We start from the raw sequence: 24,465 nt of genomic DNA on the forward strand, positions 1-24,465 counted from the left end.
GTTGACCATAGAGTTGAGGGTCTATTTCTGGGCACTCTATTCTGTTCCACTGATCTATGTGTCTGTTTTTGAGCCAGTACCATGCTGTTTTGATGATGACAGCTTTGTACTAGAGCTTGAAGTCTGGAATGGTGATGCCGCCAAGATTGGCTTTCTTTTTTAACATTCCTCTGGCTATTTGAGGTCTTTTCTGGTTCAGTATAAATTTTAGGATTATTTTTTCCATTTCTTTGAAAAAACTGGATGGTATTTTGATAGGGATTGCATTAAATATGTAGATTGCTTTAGGTGGCGTAGACATTTTCACAATGTTTGTTCTTCCAATCCATAAGCATGGAATATTTTTCCATTTCTTTGTGTTTCCTCAGTTTCTTTTATGAGTACTTTATAGTTTTCGGAGTACTGGTTCTTTGCCTCTTTGGTTAGGTTTATTCCTAGGTATCTTATGATTTGGGGTACAGTTGTAAATGGGATTGACTCCTTAATTTCCCTTTTATCTGTCTTATTGTTGGTGTAAAGAAATGCAACTGATTGTTATGCATTGATTTTGTATCCTGACACTTTACTGAATTCCTGTACAAGTTCTAGCAGATTTGGAGTGGAGTCTTTTGAGTTTTCCACATGAAGTATCATATCATCTGCAAAGAGTGAGAGTTTGACTTCTTTGCCGATTTGAATGCCTTTAAATTTCTTTTTGTTGTCTGATTTCTGAGGCTTGGAATTCTAGTACTATGTTGAGTAGCAGTGGTGGATAATGGACATCCCTGCCGTGTTTCTGACCTTAGGCAGAAAAGCTCTCAGTTTTTCTCCATTAAGAATGATATTCGCAGTGGGTTTTGTTTTTTTTTTTTAAGATTTTATTTATTTATCTGACAGAGAGAAACCACAAGTGCACTGAGAGGCAGGCAGAGAGAGAGAGAAGGAAGCAGGCTCCCTGCTGAGCAGAGAGCCCGATGTGGGACTCGATCGCAGGACCCTGAGATCATGCCCCAAGCCGAAGGCAGCGTCTTAACCCACTGAGCCACCCAGGCGCCCCTCGCAGTGGGTTTTTTAATAGATGGCTTTGATGATATTGAGATATGTACCCTCTATCCCTACACTTTGAAGAGTTTTGATCAAGAAAGGATGTTGTCCTTTGTCAGATGCTTTTTCAGCATCTATTGAGAGTATCCTCCGGATCTTATTCTTTCTTTTATTAATGTATTGTATCACATTTATTGATTTGCAGATGTTAAACCAACTTTGCAGCCCTGGAATAAATCCCACTTGGTCATGGTGAATAATCCTTTTAATGTACAGTTGGATCCTATTGGCTAGTATTTTTGTGAGAATTTTCGTATCAGTGTTTATTAAGGATATTGGTCTGTGATTCTCTTTTTTGATGGGGTCTTTTTCTGGTTTTGGGATCAAGGTAATGCTGGCCTCATAAAATGATTTTGGAAGTTTTCATTTCTGTTTTTTGGAACAGTTTCGGGAGAATAGGAATTAATTCTTCTTTAAATGCTTGGTAGATGGGGTGCCTGGGTGGCTCAGTGGATTAAAGCCTCTGCCTTTGGCTCAGGTAATGATCCCAGGGTCCTGGGATCAAGACCCACATCGGGCTCTCTGTTTACCAGGGAGCCTGCTTCCCCCGCCCCTCTCTCTCTCTGCCTGCCTCTCTACCTACTTATGATCTCTATCAAATAAATAAATATTTTTTCTTTAAATGCTTGATAGAATTCCCCTGGGAAGCTATCTGGCTCTGGGCTCTTGTTGGTTGGGAGATTTTTGATGACTGCTTCAATCTCCTTACTGGTTATGGGTCTGTTAAGGTTGTCTGTTTCATCCTGGTTCAGTTTTGGTAGTTTATATGTCTTTAGGAATGCCTCCATTTCTTCCAGATTACCAAATTTGCTGGCATATAGTCGCTTATAATATGTTCTTATAATTGTTTGTATTTCTTGGGTGTTGGTTGTGATTTCTTCTCTTTCATTCATGATTTTGTGTATTTGGGTCCTTTCTCTTTTCTTTTTGATAAGTCTGCAGGCCTGCTAATTTTGAAAGTAATCAAGTAATGACATATTTTATGGTTAGGTCACTCACATTCATCCTTAATCATAATATGTTACAGCTACTTTTCCTTAGGCCATTTGTAGGCTAGAATATTTTGTGGCGAGAACTAAAGTGTTTTGTGATACCTGGGGCTTGAACTCGTGATTCTAAGGTCACAGGCTGCATGCAGTACCAACTGAGCCAGTCAGGGGTTCCTCCTTCCTTTTTATAGAAACCATAGATGGTCCCCGACCTAGAATACTTTGACCTAGGATTTTTCAGCTTTACAGTAGTGCAGAAGTGATATGCATTCAGTGGAAATTGTACTTCAAATTTTGAATTCCGATCTTACCCTGGGTTAGTGACGTGCAGTACTCTTTTTGTCATGATGCAGGGCATTGGTGGTGAACCACATCTCAGTCAGCCATGTGTTCATGAGGGTGAACACTCCATTCACTTACTACTATTCTGTGGCCATTTAACCATTCTGTTACTAACTTTCAATACAGTATTCAGTAAATTACATTAGATATTCAGCCCTATATTACAAAGTAGGCTTTGTGTTAGATAATTTTACTCCACTGTAGCTAATGTGAGTGATTTGAACATGTTTAAGGTAGGTTGGGCTAAGATATGATGTTGGGTAGGTCAGGTGTATTAAATGCATTTCAACTTAAAATATTTTCAATTTTTTAAAAGATTTTATGTATTTATTTGAGAGTGAGTATATGCAAGAGACACAGCAAGCACAAGAGGGGAGGGGGACAGAGGGAGAGTGAGAAGCAGGTTCCCCATTGACCCTGGGATCATGACCTGAGCTGAAGGCAGACACTTAACCCACTAAGCCACCCAGGTGCCCAAATATTTTCAATTTGTTGGGATTTTAGTGAAAACTTTAAACTTTTTTTTTAAGATATTTTTTATTTATTTGACAGAAAGATCACAAGTAGGCAGAGAAGCAGGCGGGGGCAGGGGGGTTGGGAGCAGGCTCCCCACCAAGCAGAGAGTCCGACATGGGGCTCGATCCCAGGACCCCTAGACCATGACCCAAGCCAAAGGCAGAGGCCCAACACACTGAACCACCCAGGCGCCCTGAAAACTTTAATAGTCATTGTCAGAGTTCCTTTAGTTAGAAAACTGAGAATCAAATGAGCTCCAAAAGGAGGTAATCTTCCTTTTTCAGCTTAGGTTCGCCTTTTTATACACTACCTCTTTATCCACTGATGATGCTGTTAGAATTCCGGGAATACAAGTCCTTGAATAGAATTTGTAAAATTACTCCCTCCATTATGTTATCACCCTGTAAGTAATAACTGATTTTTTCAAAGGTCACACAAACAGACAACATCCTTAAACATTTATAAACAAGGAGACAAAACCTCTTATGTCTCAAAGTATATATACTTTACATTGGAAAGGCCCTTCCCAATCTTGTTTATTCTGTATTATATGAGTCTAAAAAGTACTAGTTGTGTTTTATTTTTCTAAGTTCAGTAGTTTAGGTTGAAGCAACCAATTTGAAAGTGACAGCAGGTAAACTATGACTGACTAGAGGAGAGATAGGAAAAAATAATAAAAGCAAGTAGAAGTCCATGTTTGGGGACTTATTCTTCTAGTCAGTCCTTAAAACATAACTATGTCAGTGATCAAAAAATACTTAATTTATGCTGATTAGAAAGACTGAGACATTAAAAATAGATTGGAAAGAATTCATGAGATATGCTTATTAGAATATTTAATATTTTAATATTATTTTAATGTTTAATATAATAATATTTTAATGTTTAAAATTGATATTCTAATGGGAAATTTATCACATGACAGGAATTTGTATTAAATGAGTAATAAATATAATATACAAGTAATACACTTAGCATACCACCTGGCTCAATAAATCTTAGCTCTTGTTGTTTTTTTAATCAGTAGCTTTTTGTCTAGTTGTAGTCCATTTACTGTCACCTAACATGTCCTTAGTTCTTTGCCTATCGACTTCCTTTAATTTATTAAGTATGTGTTCTATTACTTGTATGCCCTTTGTAAATTAACTTTATCTCCATGGTCATAGGGAACTAGAATTGGGTTTATTTATTTTGTTCTGTTTGTTGCCATGGAAAATAAAGGAAGCACCAGTTCATACTGTACAGCTGAAAGCAGCAAATATCAATAGGCTAGAGAACTATAGTCTTACGACTGAGGATTATATTTTTCAATAAAAGAGAAATTCATCAGTAGACTTAATTTAAGATAAAATTCACCCTTTTAAAGTATACTTTTCAGTGTTAGTATATTTACAAAACCCTATACTTCTAAGAGAAAGCATTTTTTTAAGTAGCTTAATTCTATATTTTTTTCTTAGCTGTGAATTTACTTTTGGCCTTGTGGTTACCACTTCCTAAACACCTCTTGCCTTGTCTTAAATTTTTTTGATTAAAGTCTAATATATCTCTTTTAGGAAGGCCATCTTGATTCTTTGCTCCCACAGCCCCTTTTTTTTAAATTCCTTTATTATATAGCTTATCACATCTATATTATAATTATCTGTTTAGTTACTTGTCTTCCCTCTCAGGCCATTTATCTCTCAGGGATAGAGATTGTTCTTATTTTCCCTACTGCCTAGAGGAACTAGAACAATGCCTTAATACATATTTATTGAATGATTATAACCCCAGATAGTTCTGGCTGCCCCTAAGCCTTAAGCATATACTAAGAATTTGATATACTATATTTAATGGTGAATGTTTTTTTAAAAACGTGCTTTTTTTTTTTTTTTTTTTTTAATTAAAAAAATGTGCTTTTTGTTGCTGGGAATCATACCGTTAAATATGGTGGAAGGAACCAGTGCTTTCCCACCCAGTCAGTACATACACATTCACATTCACATGTGCATACAAAATAATTGAAATCCATAGAGACTGAGTGCTTTAGTGGTAAAGTTGGGAATAAAAAGCCATGTTACCTTATTGTTTCCTATACCATTCTATTTTCTCTGACACCTTACAGACTATGCTCTTGATTTACCAAAAAATTCATTTGTTTCCTTGGGTTTCGGTAAAAGACCTTGAAAATGTTAATTTAATTATAATATTTTTTTCCTAATACTTTTCTGTTTTTTTCGTATAAGTAAGAAACTAGTTGCCAACAGAATACTGGAAAAGAAGTTTTAAATTGTCTTAAACAGTAACAACATTTTTATGTTTTATAGACCTCCGTGAGTGAAAGCCTTCAGAGGGAAGCTGCTAAGAAACAAGCAATGAAACAGGTAAGGTGGCTGAATGAATTAAATGTATTTGGTGAGATAATTATTTCAGTATGAGTTTTGGCATCTATGTCCTAAGACTGAGCAGAGTAGTTGTGTATAAAGAAATAATTTTATCTTGACCCTTCTTTTCTGAAAATGTTTAAGATGTTTCTTGATTTACATATATTTCAATTTTTTGTGATAAATTTTCAAGGAAAAAGCACAATGAAGAATTAACTCTTCACTGCTGTGTTGTAGATTAAACACATTTCTCTTTTCAGATGACTCAGGAGTCTTAACAGTGGATTATATGGTTTAATAATTCTTACTAGAGAGCCTACTTGCTTAAAAAAAAGTCTCTTCACACCAAAGTGGTTTCATAATTTTATATTTGAAATTCATCTACTAAGAATGGGGAATATCTGATAATTTTCAATAGATTTGCCTCATACTTTATATTTGTATAGTGCTCTGGTCATATTTGCAAGCACTTTTTTGTACACACATTACATTTTTAAAATTCTCACAAACCTGCCCATGGTCCTGATTAAGAAATCTGAAACTTCAAAAGGATACATTACCCCTCATGATCACACAACTAATTACAGAACTAGGCCTGAACTTCTACTGATTTTTCTACTATGCCATTGTATCTTAGATTTAGCTGCTACAATGTCATGGTACCTTTCTTTTTAATTTTAATTTTCCCCCCTCCACTTTCTTTAACTTTTGACATCTGTTTCTCCCTTCTCTACCTTGAATCCTGCATAAGGATAAATTTGTTAAATGCTTTCTAATGTGCCAGATTTTATAGCAACTACTTTTTTTTTAATGAAGCTGATACAATTTATATAAAGCTGATAACAATAGCACATCATAGAGTACATTATATAGAGCCATATACATATATGGGGGAAAAGGGGAGAGAAAATAAGCATTCAATTTTGAATGTTATTTAATTCTGTAGTAGGCACAAGGAACCATGGAGGAACACATAGATAACTTTGAAGATAGTTGTAATATTCTAGTTCTTAAGCTGGGTGACACATTCATGAGTGTGCATTTTATTGCGTGGGTGTGTGTATATGCTATATTTTCTATTAGAAATGCTATATAACAAAAATAATTTTTATTTAAATTTTTAAAATTTAATTTCATTTAATTAACATATAATGTATTATTGGTTTCTGAGGTGGAGGCCAGTGATTCCTTAATCTTATAGAATACCTAGATGGCAACTACTTTTTAATACTCTTACAGTCTTCATTTTGTAGTTGAGGACATGGAGGCAAAGGATTTATGTGACTTTTATGAGGTCTTGTAGTTCAACCCAAGCAGTTCAGTTGCAAAGTGCACGCTTTTAGCCATTATGTTTACTGCCACCCTGGAGAACGGGCACAGAATTACGTAGTTTAGTAATGTTAAGATAATATCTTTGTTTCATACTGGAATATAACGTGTAACTCAACAGTCTCAAATGATTTAATGCACACATTTCTAAAATTGATTTATTTTTTTATTTTTTATAATTTTTTTATAAACATATACTGTATTATTAGCCTCAGGGGTGCAGCTCTGTGAATCACCAGGTTTACATACTTCACAGCACTCACCATAGCACATAACCTCCCCAGTGTTCATAACCCCACCACCCACCCTCTACCCCCTCCCCCGGCCACCCTCAGTTTGTTTTGTGACCTTAAGAGTCTCTTATGGTTTGTCTCCCTCCAGATCCCATCTTGTTTTATTTATTCTTTTCCTACCCCCAGGCTCCCCACGTTGCCTCTCAACTTCCTCATATCAGGGAGATCATATAATTGTCTTTCTCTGATTAACTTATTTCACTAAGCATAATATCCTCTAGTTCCATCCACATCATTGCAAATGGCAAGATTTCATTTCTTTTGATGGCTGCATAGTATTCCATTGTATATATATATATACCACATCTCTTTATCCATTCATCTGTTGATGGACATCTAGGTTCTTTCCATAGTTTGGACTAAGAGTCTTATGGTTTGTCTTCCTCCGTGATTTTGTCTTGTGTTATTTTTCCCTCCCTTCCCCCATGCTTCTCTGGTTAGTTTCTTAAATTTCACTTTTTTTTTTTTTTAATATTTTATCCATTTATTTGACAGAGATCACAAATAGGCAGAGAGTCAGGCAGAGAGAGAGAGGGAAGCAGGCTCCCCGCCAAGCAGGGAGCCCGAAGTGGGGCTCGATCCCAGGACCCCCAGATCATGACCCAAGCCGAAGGCAGAGGCTCAACCCAGGCGCCCCTCCACATATTCTTTTTTAAAGATTTTATCAGTTGAGAGAGAGCAGAGTGAGAGAGAAAGAGCACATGTAGCAGGAGGGGCAGAAGGAGAGGAAGAAGATGACTCCCAGTTGAGCAGAGATCCCAACTCAGGACTCCATTCCAGTACCCTGGGATCATGACCTGAGCTGAAGGCAGGTGCTGAACTGACTGAACCACCCAGGTGTCCCTTCAATTCCACATGTGAGTGAAGTCATATAATTCTTTCTCTGACTTATTTCACTTAACCTAATTCCCTCTAATTCTATCCATGTTGTTGTAAATGGCAAGATTTCAGTGGCTATCTGGACTCTTTCCATAGTTTGGCTATTGTGGACATTGCTGCTATAATCTTTGGGGTGCATGTGCCCCTTCAGATCATTACATTTGTATCTTTGGGGTAAATACCCAGTAGTGCTATTGCTGGTTCGTAGGGTAGCTCTATTTTCAACTTTTTGAGGAACCTCCATGCTGTTTTCCAGAGTGGCTGCAATAGCTTGCATTCCCACCAGCAGTGTGGGAGGGTTCCCCTTTCTCCGCATCCTCACCAACATCTGTTGTTTCCTGACTTCTTAATTTTAGCCATTCTGACTAGTGTGAGGTGGTATCTCATTGTGGTCTTGATTTGTATTTCCCTGATGCTGAGTGATGTTGAGAATTTTTTTAATGTGTTGGCCACTTGTATGTCTTTTTTGGAGAAAATGTCTTTTCATGTCTTCTGCCCATTTCTTGACTGGATTATTTATTCTTAGGGTCTTGAGTTTGGTAAGTTCTTTATAGATTTTGGATACTAGCCCTTTATCTCACATGTCATTTGCAAATATCTTCTCCCATTTGTAGGTTGCCTTTTGGTTTTGTTGACTGTTTCCTTTGCTGTGCAGAAGCTTTTTATCTTGCTGGAGTCCCAGTAGTTCATTTTTGCCTTTGTTTCCCTTGCCTTTGGCAGCAAGAAGATGCTGTAGCTGAAGTCAGAGAGGTTGCTGCCTGTGTTCTCCTCAAGGATTTTGATGGATTCCTGTCTCACGTTGAGGTCTTTCATTCATTTTGAGTCTGTTTTTGTGTGTGGTGTAAGAAAATGGTCCAGTTTCATTCTTTTGCATGTGGCTGTCCAGTTTTCCCAGCACCATTTTTTGAAGAGACTGTTTTCCATTGGACATTCTTTCCTGCTTTGTCGAAGATTAGTTGGCCGTAGAGTTGAGGATCTATTTCTGGGTTCTCTTATTGTGTTCCGTAGATCTTTGTGTCTGTTTTTGTGCCAGTACCATACTGTCTTGATGATTACAGCCTTGTAATAGCCTGAAGTCCAGAGTTGTGATGCCACCAGCTTTGGTTTTCTTTTTCTTCATTCCTTTGACTATTATACAAGGTCTTTTCTGGCTGCATAATTTTAGCATTATGTGTTCCAGCTCTGTGAAAAATGCTGGTTGTTATTTTGATAGAAATTGCATTGAATGTATAATTGCTCTAGGTAGCATTGACTTTTAAATGATATTTGTTCTTCCAGTCCATCAGCATGGAATGTTTTTCCATTTCTTTATGTTTTCCTCAGGAGCTTTCATGAGGGCTCTGTAGTTTTCAGATCCTTTGCCTCTTTGGCTAGGTTTATTCCTAGGTACCTTACAGTTTTTGGTGCAGTTGTAAATGGAGTCGATTCCTTTTCTCTTTTTCTCTTACTTTTAGTGTATAAAAATGCAGCTATTTCTTTGCATTCATTTTATACCCTGCCACTTTGCCAAATTCCTATATGAGTTCTAACAATTTTGGTGTGGAGTCTTTCGGGTTTTCCACAGAGCATATCACATCATCTGCGAAGAGTGAGAGTGTAACTTCTTTGCTGATTCAGATTCCTTTTAAGGAATGGGTTATTTTAATAGCCAGACAACATTTTTTTTCCTTCTGTTCTTTTATCTGGTCTTCAAGTGCACAGAACCGATGATGGCAACATTATCCGACTCCCTGTTTCACTGGAAAACCTATTAAATGTCTTCCTTAGCTGTAATATTTGCATTAGGTCATTGGTAAATAAATATTGTGAAGCCAAGTTCAGAAGTTCTCTGCTCTTGGTTTGAGGTGTTTGTTGCTTGTTTTTAAAAATCATATATGAATGAACTGTATAAAGCAGATAATACAACAACTTAGAAGGTGGATACAATTATTTTCCTAATTTTTTTAGATGAAAACTGAGGCAAGAAAAGATGTTTCACAAACTTACTTAGAATAGCCTATAAGTTATAGAGCCAGGATTCAAACCCAGGCAGTCTGGCTCCAGACTGATGTTTATATTTTTAGTCTAAAATGTAATTGAATTTTGTAATATATATCTGATTCATGATCCTCTCTCAGAAAAGTTAACCAAGAATTTTTATGGTATGTTTCAGCCAGCTTATATTTTTTTAGACATGTTTGTTTGTTTGCTTGTTTTAGACCAAACTAGAAATCCAGAAGGCCCTTGCAGAAGATTCCACTGTATATGAATATGACAGTATTTATGATGAAATGCAGAAGAAAAAGGAAGAAAATAATCCCAAATTGCTTTTGGGAAAAGACCGGAAGGTTTGTAGCTGAAAATACAAATTTCTTTGACCTCAAAGATTTATTTAATTGTTTTAGAGACAGTAAGAGCGTGAATGTGCAAGTGGGGGGAGGGTAGAGGGACAGAATCTCAAGCAGACTCCCCACTGACTGTGGAGCCTGACATGGGGCTTGATCTCACTAAACCCTGAGATCATGACCCAAGCCAAAATTAAGAGTTGGACACTTAACTGACTGAGCCACCCAGGTACCCCTTGACCTGTATTTTATATCTAATCTTAGCATGAGGAATGATCTAAGGAAAACCTTTTATAAGGGTATTTGAAGTGTGAAGAGCTCCTAGTTCCTGATAACATAGATTTGATTTAGAACTCCCGAAGCCCTACATTTGGTATCCTAATAAGAATGAGTAAATTATCTAACAATAAAAACAGTTAAGTTTTGATTTTTTATTTTATTACCACAAATAAATTATTTTTTTAAACAGAGTTTTATGTTTTGTCTTGTTTTTAAATATTTTATTTATTTATTTGACAGAGAGAGACACAGTGAGAGAGGGAACACAAGCAGGGTGAGTGGGAAAGGGAGAAGCAGGCTTCCCTTTGAGCAGGCAGCGTGATGGCGGGGCTCCATCCCAGGACCCTGGGATCATGATCTGAGCTGAAGGCAGACACTTAATGCCTGAGCCATGCAGGCGCCCCACAAATAAATTTTTGAAATTTTTTCTTAGAAAGTCTTTGTTTACTAACTCCTCTTCCTGTTCATATTTTGTGTTTTATCATCTTCTCATTTCTTTATTGCTTTCAGGCTGACAGCTAAATCATCTGCACATAGCATATTTTTAGTTTCAAAAAAATGATTGGTCTTAATATAAGTCCAAATTGTCTAAAATTCTATTTCTTTCACAAGCACAGACTGATTGTTAAAGATCTTTACATTTTATAGTAGTACGAGTAGGGTGGTGGTGTAAAATTGCAGCTTTTTTAAAAAATAGGCTCCATGTAGAGCCCATTGGTGGGCTTGAACTCACAATCACGAGATCAAGACCTGAGCTGACTGAGCCACTCAGGCACCCCCATCTATTCTTTTAAAAAACCGTATTTCAACTAATGTGAAAAACTAATAAGAACCTTTCTGATTTACTTTCTGTTGAAGTATTGAGACAATACCTGTAAAAAGGGTGAAAACATAGTGGAAAAATTAGTTTGAGATTTTTAAAAAAGTAAAATAGCATTTTGAATAATTTGTCTTTACACTTAAATTTTTATTGAAAAGAATTTTAGTTTCAGTCTTGCTAATAAATTTATATTTTTTGAGAGGATGACAGTCCCACTTATTTGGACTAGCCATTGTTATCTTAATAAATTCATGATAAAAACAGAATATTCCTAATTTTTATCTTTGCTTCTTCTCTGAATTATCTTGTTTTTTCCTCTAGCCCAAATATATTCACAACTTACTAAAAGCAGTTGAGATCAGAAAAAAGGAACAGGAAAAGAGAATGGAAAAGAAAATACAGAGAGAACGAGAAATGGAGAAGGGAGAGTTTGATGATAAGGAGGCATTTGTGACATCTGCCTATAAGAAAAAACTTCAAGAGAGAGCTGAAGAGGAAGAAAGAGAAAAAAGGGCTGCTGCACTTGAAGGTGAACTGGAAGAGGGAAGAGGGGAGGAGGAAGCAGAAGCAGCAAAATTCTGCCCTGTGGTTTCACCATTTGCTCTGTCCCTGAACTTCTAGATTCTAGATGTTGTGGTCCTCATTTATATGAATTCAAGGTGTAGATACAATAGTCTGTGACTTTATAATAAACGGAGAAAAGATGATGACTAAAACCTTAGCTGTACTTTTAGTAACTGTTATTTCTACTGGAATTCACATCTCTCATTTTGTTGCTTAAAACTATAGCCATTACAAGTCATTGCCTTAGGAAATAATTCCAAATGTAAAAACCTTTATTACAAGTCGTAACACCACAATATTTGTCAGAAGGACTATAAATCAAGATTTAAATCCTAGTTATGTTTTCTGGGTTTAAGAAACTAAAGTAACATCACTCGGGGAACTGGGTAGGCATTTAGAAAAATAGTAACGTTAATTCAAGAAAGAGAAAAGATGTGCAGGAGCCAGAGAATGTCTTAATGATTTACTTCAGTATTTCGTACACATGGTCATTTCCCAAGACCTAAGTGCATTGTATATTTATAAATAGCTTAATTAGCAGATGCTCATCAATTTTAAGTAGAAGAAAATTAAATCTATAATATTCTAAGCATGTATTATGTGTTTATATAGAATATCAGTTGGCAGATTTTCTGTGAAGGACTAGATAAGTAAATATTTTAGGCTTTGTGTACCATATGATCTCTGCTGAAGCTACTCAGTTCTGCCTTTTTAATGCAAAAGCAGCCTTGAACAATAAGTGAACAAGTCTACATTCCAATAAAAATTTATTTACAAAAACAGTAAGCCACATTTGGTCTGCAGGCTATAGTTTGCTAACTAGCTCTAGAGAGTAGTTTATACACTATGTATGTTACATTGTCTGTATGAAAAACTGAACTGTGTTATGCCTTGTTGAATATATTTCTCTCACTTTGCTTGCCTCCTCTTAGCACGTTTGGATGTAACCAAGCAGAAAGATCTCAGTGGATTTTATAGACACTTGTTAAATCAAGCAGTTGGTGAAGAGGAAGTACCTACATGCAGCTTTCGTGAAGCCAGGTAAGACGTGGCATATGGAATAGTAGAAGAAAGATTCCATTCATGATCTGTGATTATGGGATCACTTTAACCCTCTGAAAGATAAAAGAATGCAGTATTGCATATTGTGTTGTCAGCCAAACCTGACCTAATGAAATTGTTAGGGATTTACACTTTCTTAATAAAAACCCACAGATTACTTATTTCTGTTCTGCAGTAATCCTACATGTATATTCAAATAGTATATAAGGGAAGTGGTTTATTTTCGTAAATAGAACTTGGCCTCTATAAAACAGAAGATTGACATATCAAGGGCTAGAAACGTACTACCTAATATGTAGCTACATTACAAATACTCAATTGTCACAATTGGGTAATGGCAACCATATTAGATGGCACAGATATGAACATTACTATTCTGTAGATACATCCATTAGCACTGGCATAGAAAATAAGGATTGAAGGGGTTTTTTGATAAAATCATAAGGTATCGTAGGAATGGTGAAATGACTATCATACATATAAAGCTGAAGTTAAAAAGGAGAATTTGTCCTAAGCTTGTACCTGAGTAAATGGTTTTTTGGAAGAAAAACATTGAGATTAGAGGATCTAAGTCTGTGTTGCTAGGAAAAGGAAAGAGTAGAATTAGGGCTGAAGAGCCAGAATTAGATTTATACTCCACCTTCCCTCCCCCTGCCAAATTCTGGGTTTGATTACAAAACTGATGAAAATTAGGAGTCTAAGGAAGTGTATTTGAAGAGAAATTTTTGAGTAGAAAATTAGAATTTCTATTAGAGTCTGGAATAGTTGTGAGGCCAGCCATGAAATTCCATAATGTCATTTTTTAGTTGTACTTTTTACAGAGTCTAATAATGGAATTCCTAGCTATTAAATGATCCTTTAGCCAAGACAGTTCTGCCAGCAATTCCCAGAGAACCACAGTTCTGTTAGTACGATCACTATGTAATCAGTAAGAATAAATGTGTGGCTAATGTAAATAAATTAGCCACACTTACCAGTTGGGAAAATGTAGGTGATGTAAATAATTTTTGGTGGTTTTTATTGTAATCAGATGAATTCACGTATTCCTATTTTGTTGTGATAGGTGCCAGGGGTTATATTAGGATGCTCATGCCTTTTTTTTTTTTTTTTAATATTTTATTTATTTATTTGACAGACAGAGATCATAGATAGGCAGAGAGACAGGCATAGAGAGAAGGGGGAAGCAGGCTCCCTGCTGAGCAGAGAGCCCAACGTGGGGCTTGATCCCCAACGTGGGGCTTGATCCCAGGACCCTGAGATCATGACCTGAGTGAAGGCAGAGGCTTAACCCACTGAGCCACCCAGGGACCCCTCACGCCTTTTTAATCATAAGAAATTATGTAGTGATATTTAGAATTAGATTTTGCTACCATTTTGCTGTGAAAATATCTTCAGCTATTTCCAAGACTATGCTTGAATTTTTTGAAAAGAGAGGAATAAGAATCTGTCAAAGCTGCAACTTGAACTTCATGTTGTGAAAATAGCACTTAGATCCAGAATGTATCTTACTATTCCCAATTATTCTTTATCATGCTGAACAAAAATGAAGGCCTTAAACAGACTTATGCTTGAAGGTTCTAGTGGTCCAATATAGAAAGGCTAATTTGCTCTATTTTACTTCTAAATTTTTCTGAAAATACTCTGAATGGTTGGAAAATAATAGTTCGTAGATGTTTACAGGGTAAATAGCACCTTTTTGCATTTAGTCGTTACATTGGTTTAAGTATTGAGAAAAATTACGTGACCACTTCATGTGCTTACTCTAGTGATAATGTGGCATTTTGTGTTATATTATCTGTTTTAAGATCTGGGATAAAGGAAGAGAAATCAAGAGGTTATTCGGATGAAGTAAGTTCAGACCACAGAATACCACCTGAGAAAAGCAATGTCCAAACTGTTAGGCAAGCAGAGGAAAACCCAGATGCAGACAGTGACTTTGATGCTAATAGGGAGAATGATGAAATGGAAGAAAATAATAAAGTGAACTGCAGGAGGAAAAAGGTCACAGAGACCTCTGAGGGTGACTCCAAGCATCAGAGAAATCAAACACACTCACGGTCTTCTAGTGAAGAAAGAGAGCATGATACCAAATGCCACACAAAAAGGTCCAAGTCAAGAGTTCATGAGAAAAGGGAAGATCAGCACCAAGAGAGACAGTCCAGGGATCATGAAAACTATTACATTGACCGTGATTACCGAAAAGAAAAGAAGGATTCTCACAGGCACAGAGAGGCCAGTCATAGAGATTCTCACTGGAAGAGGCATGAATATGAAGAGAAACTGAGGGGAAGAGACCAAAGAGAAAGAAATGACAGAGATTGGAAAAGGGAGAAAGACAGGGAGAAATACTCCCCAAGAGAACAAGACCGAGATAGACAACGAAATGATCACAACCGACACAGTGAGAGAGGAGGAGAGAAGGAGGAGAAAAGCAAAGAAAAGGAAGAGCATATGAAACCTAGGAAAGAAAGATACGAAAGCAGCGATAGGTACAGAGATAGAGAACAACGGGAAGTGAGTGTTCAACCTTCTGAAAGAAGCCGAGACAAAAAAGAAAGCAGCCCAAATTCTAGGGCAAAGGATAGGTTTCTTGACCGGGAAGGATCCAGTAAAATGAGAAATATGGAAAAGGGCAAAGAAAGAAACCCAGAGAAACTCTCCAGTTCTGAAACATCCCTAGGAGCAAAACACAGACTCACAGAGGGAAGCCAAGAGATGGGCAAAGAACAAGAGAAACCACCTGAGGTGGGGAACAAGTTTGCAAAGCGAAGCAATGCAGAAACTGTAATGTCGGCTAGAGACAGGTACCTGGCCAGGCAAATGGCACGGGTTAATGCAAAGACATATATTGAGAAAGAAGATGACTGATAACTGCCCAAATAGAAAGAACTGTGGAAGCACAAAAATTGTAACTCCTGGACCATACTTTGTGAAGGCATAAAGGAGTGTGTTAACAGTGGTTGGGATGGCATTTTTAAATATATTTTCAAAATTCATTTTTGGTTTAAGTAAAAAAGTAAGTCCTTTTATCTTGAATGTTTGAATGAATTGATACATATTTAATTATCAGTACCACATTCTTGTTTGTATTCAAGCAACTTAAAGAATGTTAAATCCCTATATTTACTTAATGAGGACAGTGGGCTCTACTATAGCCATTAAAAAATAATTCAAACAACCCCCTAATAATGTTGGTTTTGTTGCAGGAGCTATTTTATAAATACTGTATTCTGGATAAAAATATGTGGATTTGAACAATAAAGTAGAAACTATTGTTATACTTTACGTTCTGAAATTTGTGTTAATGGATAAAATATGGATCAGATATCCTAAGTAACTATCCCACAGCGCATTTGGCTTAAATGCAAATAAAAATAGTGAAGTGTTTGTACATTTAATTCATGCACATAGTTTATTTTAAAAGTATGTCACCCATTTATGCCGCAATTCCTCTTTTTTTTCCATTTAAAAAAAAATCACTTTAATTGGGGCGCCTGGGTGGCTCAGTTGTTAAGCGTCTGTCTGCGTTCGGCTCAGGTCATCGTCCCAGGATCCTGGCATTGAGCCCTGCATCCGGCTGTCTGCTCAGCGGGAAGCCTGCTTCTCCCTCTTCTACTCTCCCTGTTTGTGATCCCTCTCTCGCTGTCTCTCTGTCAAGTAAATAAATCTTTAAAAAAAAATCACTTTAATTCCGAAACCCTGTCAAGTTAATTGGTTATGTTGTTTCAGTTTTAGGTAAAGGTGAAAAGATGGAGGAGATTCAGGTAGCCGATTTAAGAGCCTGTCTTATTTTATATATTAATAAACTTAACATTTGGGGGCATCTGCATGAGTCAGTGGGTTAAGTGCCTGACTTGATGTCAGCTCAGGTTATGATCTCAGGGTTGTGAGATCAAACCCCATATCAGGCTCCTGTGCTGGATGTGGAGCCTGCTTAAGATTCGCCTTCTCTGCCCCTCCCCCTGCTCTCTCTCTTTTTTTTTTTTAAAAAAAAAAAAAGGACTTTTAGAAAAGACATGATATTAAGGATCAAATTCAGCATTCATAAATCATTTTATTATACCTTTAAATCCAAGAAGGGAAACTAACAAATCAAATGCCCATATCTCTTGACTGACACATTAAACATCAGTTGCATCCTAATAATTTAAAAAGACCAGTGATGGGGCACCTGGGTGGTTTTCAGTTAACTGTGTGCCTTCAGCTTAGGGTCCTGGGATTGAGCTCCAAGTCAGGCTCTGTGCTCAGCCGGGAATCTGTTGCTTTCTCTGCCTGTGTGTGTGTGCTTGCTCACTCTCTCTCTTAGATAAATAAAATCTTTAAATAAAAATAAAAGATCAGTAACAAACAGTTAAAAAGCACTGAATACGTGTACACAAGGGGAGTCATATCGTAACTATGAAAAAGTTCAGGTGAAATGATGGAAGACCATGAGTGACCGGCTAAAAATCTTCACCCTCTGTAGGGAATATGGTTCCTTTGTTGTAGTTACTATAAGGAGCCATAGATTAGATTAGTTTAACCATAGTATGTAAGATACAGTCAAGGAGGGAGAGACGAGTCAGATCTGATAAACTTGATTTCTTTCCCGCAGTAGTTTAGAGACTTTTCACAAAGCAGCTTGGATGCTTTGGATAGGAAAAGCTATATATTACTTTTATTAACAAAATTTGACATAATTCAGGGACAAACTACAAATTAAATACAAATGTTGTTTTGATCTCCGGATACATGGGTGTTTTTGCCTCTGGCATTCATGTTACCCTTTTCTTGACTTGGGTGGTAATTACTTGGCTGTTCTTTTCATTGTAAATACGTTTTATAGATTCTCTATGTGTAATATATCCCACAACATTTTTATAATCTTAAAATTTCTAATACATGTGTCAGAGGAACAACATTGGCCATCCTGGTTAATCTTAGTCATTTCTACAGGAAGAATCTACAGAGATGTTGATTAATAGAATGGCTTACACATAGGGCAGCAGTCATTTGAGAAGTATGATTTGGGCTAGTATGAGTAAGAAATTCATTAGATTTGTTGGTGATGTGTGGTTTTTTTTTGGGGGGGGGGGTTAGATTTCATTTATTTGAGCACCTAAGCATCTGCCTTTAGCTCAGATCATGATCTCAGGGTCCTGGGATCGAATCCTGCATCAGGCTCCCCTCAGTAGGTAGTCTGCTTCTCCCTCTCCCTTCTGCCCCTCCCCCTTCTTTTGCCCTCTCTCTCAGACAAATAAAATCCTAAAAAAAGGGGGGGGGGATTTTTATTTATTTACTTGGAGGGAGAAAAAGACCCCACCGAGCAGCACTCTCTCGCCTTGATTCTCACTGCAATCATATCAAATACATAGTGCTGTTTCATGATAACCATGACTTCTATATACTTTACTTTGCCTAGAATGCCACCTATGTTTCAACCTAACTTCTTATTTTTAAAACTGAGCTAAAGTGATATTGCCTCCATAAAGCCTCTCTTAATAACCGTTTCAGTAGCACCCGTTTCTTTTGGATTCTGTGTGTTATAATATGACGGTATGTTGTTGGAGGGCAAAGATCCAATTTCAACTTTATATGCCTACTGTCTACTATAATGCAAAGTTTGTTTCTTTTATCTTAATATCCCTTAAGCGTTTCTTAAAATCAGAATTTTAGACTGGAATGACCTTAGAGATCATCTAACGTAACCCCTCCAATTTAAAATGTTTTTAATGCACTGTGACATCATGTTTAAGAGCTGAGACTTAGAGCTCTAGGGTCTACTAGACTAGCTGCATAACCTTAGACAAATTAAGTTCTCTAAGCTTCAGTTTCATTTGTAAAATGGGGTTAATAAAGGTGTCTTTGGGGACACCTGGCTGGCTCAGTGGAGCATGCGGCTCTTAATCTCGGTGGTAAATTTGAGCCCCACGTGGGGTCTGGAGATTACTTAAAATTCAATCTTAGAAAATAAAAAATAGAAGTGTGTCCTTCATAAGATTGATGTGAGAATTGCTTAAAACAATGCATGCGATGTTGTGCCTAACGTTAGTAAGCACCCATTAAATACCAGTATTTGTCATCAGTTATATTACTACTACCGTGAGGAGATGGGACCAGTGAAGCTGAGTGACTTATGTAAGGTTACTTAGTTTGGTAGTTGCTGAGAAAGGACTTGAGCCCTTGTCTTCTCAATCCTGTCTGGTTGTTCTTTGCATTGGTGCAGGGAACTTTTTTGCTTTTGGAAAAATATATGGCATCACTCATACTTCTGATAGAGGGAAACTAGGCCAGATGAATGACATGAAATACGATATATTTTCATGCATTTAGCCAATTGAGGGGTATGTGCCAGAGGTGTCAGATTCTTGTTCATTGTGTTAAGAAGACAAAGCCTAAAAGAAGAAATAAGGAATAGTTATCAGGAAAGATGGTGGGTTGGGAAAAAGAGTTGAGAAATACACTTAAGTTTCTCCCCTGAAAGATGTTTTCTTTGTCCAAGCTCTGCCCACCCCATTATACTACTAATCCCCTTCCTCACTTTGCCCCTTAAGAAAATATGATGGTTTTTAAGGCTATAATTATAACTATGAATGTAACCTGATCCTCTCCCCTTCTGATCATCCCTTCCTTAGCAATTCAGTCCATTAAGTGGTGCTTTGCAGGGTAAAAGCTGTCATGGCCCAGAGCTGGGTGTCACTAAAAACACCCAGTGTTTTAACTGAGTATTTAAAAACACCTAATTTTTAGTGAAGAAAAAAATTATGTAGGAGCAGCCTACACACTATCAGCCCAAATGAGGGCGGGAGGGAGGGTAATCATGCAAAGAGGAGGCCTATGCAAGACGTTGAGCGCGGTGTGGTCGAGAAGGCCTCCATAGAGTGGTGGTGTGACTGCGCAACACAGGTGGTCAGCCTGAGCAAGGTGAGAAGGGCATTCGTTCAGGAAACAATCCCAGCATGAGGTGTCAGACCCAAGTGGGATAAGGAAACCGGCAGCTGTAAAACATTGCTCACATTTCAGAGACACTGATCAAATAGGTAAATATATTCAGGATAATGGAAGTCAAGATTCTCATTGCCCTAGGAGGGGTTATATGTATAAAGGCAGAAAACTAGAGAGAACTTTGCAGTGTTGGGTTAGAATTGAAGATACTGGTATGAACTCAGTTTTCACAGTAGAGATGGAGAAATAATTATGGATGCGTGTGTGTGTGCGTGCGTGTGTGCACATGCGCGTACGGACATGCACACACACACATACTTTTGTTCTGTCCAAATGAGAGGACTTGGGATCAGTGACAGCCCAATAGCAACGATCATACCTACCCCTTAAATTTTGGTTTCTAAATACATTATTCACTAAAAGGAACCAGGGCTTCCTGGAGGGAAGGCTGTGTCAGGAAAAGTACAAAATGATCCTGGAATGTTTTACTTCAGAAAGTAAGGACGTGTTCTAACTGATGGAGACATGTCAAAGGGAGAGCTTGCCAAGACTCTCACTGACTAAATATGGGATGATTTGAGCACCAAAATTAAAGATTATAGTCCACTGAACGAAATAGGAATCCATAAAAAATAAATGAATAAAAGAGGAGGAAGGGGATATTTGCACAATCTCAGAGAAACATTCCCTACAAAACACTAATAGAAAAGAAACTTGACAGCGGAAAGCCTGGCAGACACCACCTTATTTGGGTGATTGAAGTTAACATCGATATGGGACAAAATCAGATTGTGCTCTACCAGATAGAGGAACACAGCAATATTCCCACAATAATCGCCAAAAATATGTAGCCTGAATCTAATCATGAGGAATTCATCATCAAACAAATCAAACTGAGGGACATTCTGCCAAATATCTGACTTGTAATCTTCAAAAGTAACAAGGTCGTGAAAGTCAAAGGAAGACTGGGAACCTGTTCTGGCCTGAGGGAGACAAAAGAGACATGAAACTAAATGAAACGTGTGATTCTGGACTGGATCCTTTTGCTGAAAGGACGTCATTGGGGTCTGAGATTAATGGCAGTGAGGTATCAATGTCACTTTCCTGATTTTGATGGTTGTACTACGATTATGAAGGAGAACGTCCTTATTTGTCGAAAGTATTTCCATCATGATTTTCATTTTCAAATTTAGGATCTGTGTATTTAGGCTCTGATGGGTAATGATTTTAAAGACCGCATGCAAGTAAATAACCTTTGCCGTGAATCGGAAAACCAAGGCATACATAAGTCGTGTCCTGGAACTTTTCAGCTGTGAACTTGGGCAGATTAATTGACTTCTTTGAGACTCAGGCTCCTCATTGGCAATACCACCCAGTGCTCTGATGATCATGTATGATGATACATGTGAAAACACATTATAAACTAAAGTTCTGCTCAAATTGCGAAGAATTGTAGTAATCTAGCTTTACTGAAATTTAATATTTCTAATTCTAAGTAGGTTTTTTTTTCTTTTTAAGATTTCACCCATTTATTTGACAGACAGAGACCACAAGTAGGCAGAGAGGCAGGCAGAGAGAGAGGAGAGGAAGCAGGCTACCCACTGAGAAGAGAGCCCGACGTGGGTCTCGATCCCAGGACCCTGGGATCATGACCTGAGCCGAAGGCAGAGGCTTTAACCCACTGAGCCACCCAGGCACCCCTCTAGGTAGTTTTGATACAAAGTATTTGCAAATGACATGCAGTGTTGGGGAATGGTGTAAATGTTTTGATAATATACAGTTAAGATTGAGATTTTTTATCTTAACCTTAAGAGTTTGGAAGTTTTGTTGTGAGACAGAACAAATCTATGTATCATGATGTTAAGAGTTATTACAGTTGACAGTTCACAACATAAGGCATTTGCTGAGATCACTCATCTAACCTGGACCATTTATGACTAAACTGCATAAATGAATACAGAGGCATGCTATGTGTCTTAAAGAGGGGATTCTACTTTTATACAAATAAAACTTAGTTCTGCCACTGAAGTTTAAAAATGTTTATGTAAAAAATAACAGTGAGAAATTTTATTTTACCACTGTTAACAGAAGTGAATAGAAGAAAGAATTTACATCATGTTAACTGTGGGTAATATGGAAGAAGAATGTAAGGGGAAAGAAATACCATTTATATAATTCAATTAACCATAATCCAGGATTTGAAGTACCTCACTGATATGTCCAACATACAAAGTATGCTGAAAAATTGTTTGTAAGCAAAATCCTATTTATTTATTTTTGATTTTTTAAATTTAATTTTTTTTAAGATCTTTATTTATTTTTTTATTTGAGAGAGAGACAGAGAATGAGAATGAGTGGAGAAAGGTCAGTGGGAGAAGCAGACTCCCCACCAAGCAGGGAGCCAGATGCAGAACTCGATCCGGAGACCCCAGGATCATGACCTGAGCCGAAGGCAGTCGCCCAACCGAGGCACCTAGATGCCCCAATTTTTAGATTTTTTAAAAATTTATTTATTTGACAGACAGAGATCACAAGTAGGCAGTGAGGCAGGCAGAGAGAGAGGGGGAAGCAGGCTCCCTGCTGAGCAGAGAGCCCCACATGGGGCTCGATCCCAGGACCCCGAGATCATGACCCGAGCCAAAGGCAGAGGCTTAACCCACTGAGCCACCCAGGCGCCCCAAAATCTTATTTATTTTAAAGATTTACTTATTTGAGAGAGAATGTCTGAGTCAGGGAGAAAGAGAGGGAGAAGGGAATCCCAAGCAGACTCCCCGCTGTGGGCACGGCTCAGTGGGGGGCTCAATCTCATGACCCTGAGATCATGACCTGAGTTGAAATCAAGAGTCAGACACGCAACCAACTGAGCCACTCAAGTGCCCCAATCAAATCCTATTTTATTTTTAGAGATTGTATTTATTTATTTGACACAGATAGAGATCACAAGTAGGATGGCAGGCAGAGAGACAGGAGGAAGCAATCTCCCCACTGAGCAGAGAGCCCGAAGCAGGGCTCCATCCCAGGACCCTGAGACCCAAGCCGAAGGCAGAGAGAGGCTTAATCCACTGAGCCACCCAGGCACCCCTCAAATCCTAATTTAAATTCCATTGGAGAAATAACTGCAAACTCTTAAAGTCCCTAATTTTATCTTAAAATTTTTTCCTATATCAAGTTTTCTTAACGTGCACTTCTACTGTTTGAGTTTTAATAAGATGCATCTTTCAAAATAGCTTTTTTTTTTCTTTTTAAGATTTTATTCTATAGTAATGTCTACACCCAACATGTGGCTTGAACTCAAAACTCTGAGATCAAGAATCACATGCTCTATCAACTGAGCCAGACAGACACCCCCAAAATAGCTTAAAAAAAACCCAGAAAAATGTTCTTATTTGAATATAATATTTTAGGTATTTTAGCATAAATTTGGAATAACTCCTCCTCCACAAATATTTGTTGTTTGGGCTGTCAGTGTTTACAGATTGCTAGAAATAATTATCTACTATAATTTCATTGATCAATTTGGCATGGATATTGTGATGTGTTGGTAAGAGAAATACCATCTGAAATTCCAATTGAAATATATTGTGAATTGTTTAAAAAAAAAAAAAAAAAAAGACTTCCCTTAAAAAGGTGAGTTGTTTTGAAACACCGAGTTTAGAAACAATATTAAATAGATCCCAATTATATGAAACAGAAGGACAGACATATTTAAGATTCCATCCTAAAATGTTTATCTTTTTCATGGAGGTAAATGCCCACTAAACCCAATTGATAGAAGTTTTATTTCATTCTAGCAGAGGAAATAACTTCACCTTCATTTAGAAATTTCCAGATCCTAGGAAGAGCAATTAGTTAGATCACCAGGTTTGCTCTGCCTGTAATGTAGTTATCTAAATTTTAAAATATTGTTCTAGTGTCAAAATTTAGAGAGAGTTAAGCAATGAAGGGAAAGTAAGAAAAGAAAAAAAATTTAGAGATTTGAAATATTCCATCCATGGAGCTAATCACACTGAATTTTAATAAGATAGTATATTTATCTCTGATATTGAAAAAAAAATGTCAAAACCCAGAACATTTCAAGTGGACCAGAACAGTTTTCTACAGTTTAGGGATAATCTCTTCTGTAGCATTTTTCCCCATATTTGGATTTATAAATTCTCTAACATTCCTCTCAGATAAGCACTTTATAAGCTCAACTTCCTAGTGAAAAGCCTTTTGTGTAACTCACCTTGTGTTTTAATGATGTGTGAGCTCCATGTCGACTTTATCAAGAAAGGATGCTGTACTTTATCAAATGCTTTTTCAGCATCTATTGAGAGTATCATATGGTTCTTGTTCTTGCTTTTATTAATGTATTGTATCACATTGATTGATTTGTGGATGTTGAACCAACCTTGCAGCCCTGGAATAAATCCCACTCGGTCGTGGTGAATAGTCCTTTTAATGTACTGTTGGATCCTATTGGCTAGTATTTTCATGAGAATTTTTGCATCCATGTTCATCAAGGATATTGGTCTGTAATTCTCCTTTTTTTTTTTTTTTAAGATTTTATTTATTTATTTGACAGGGATCACAAGTAGGCAGAGAGGAAGGCAGAAAGAGAGGGGGAAGCAGGCTCCCTGCTGAGCAGAGAGCCTGATGCGGGGCTTGATCCCAGGACCCTGGGATCATGACCTGAGCCGAAGGCAGAGGCTTAACCCACAT

At 37.3% G+C, this 24,465-nt stretch overlaps 1 protein-coding gene across 3 annotated transcripts in view; it reads left to right on the plus strand.

The window, feature by feature from the left end:
• Positions 1-16,238, plus strand: part of NSRP1 (nuclear speckle splicing regulatory protein 1) — a 59,333-nt gene extending 43,095 nt beyond the window's left edge. For all 3 annotated transcript variants that reach the window (XM_059379273.1, XM_059379275.1, XM_059379274.1), the window contains 5 exons: positions 5,234-5,290; positions 9,990-10,118; positions 11,536-11,743; positions 12,711-12,819; positions 14,646-16,238. In XM_059379273.1, the coding sequence (XP_059235256.1) occupies positions 5,234-5,290; positions 9,990-10,118; positions 11,536-11,743; positions 12,711-12,819; positions 14,646-15,708 (1,566 nt within the window). In that variant the 3' untranslated portion in view covers positions 15,709-16,238. The remainder of the gene's footprint in view (positions 1-5,233; positions 5,291-9,989; positions 10,119-11,535; positions 11,744-12,710; positions 12,820-14,645) is intronic.
• The last annotated feature ends 8,227 nt before the right edge of the window (positions 16,239-24,465 follow it).

The sequence above is a fragment of the Mustela nigripes genome, chromosome 16 (genome assembly GCF_022355385.1).
Source record: "Mustela nigripes isolate SB6536 chromosome 16, MUSNIG.SB6536, whole genome shotgun sequence".
Lineage (NCBI taxonomy): Eukaryota > Metazoa > Chordata > Mammalia > Carnivora > Mustelidae > Mustela > Mustela nigripes.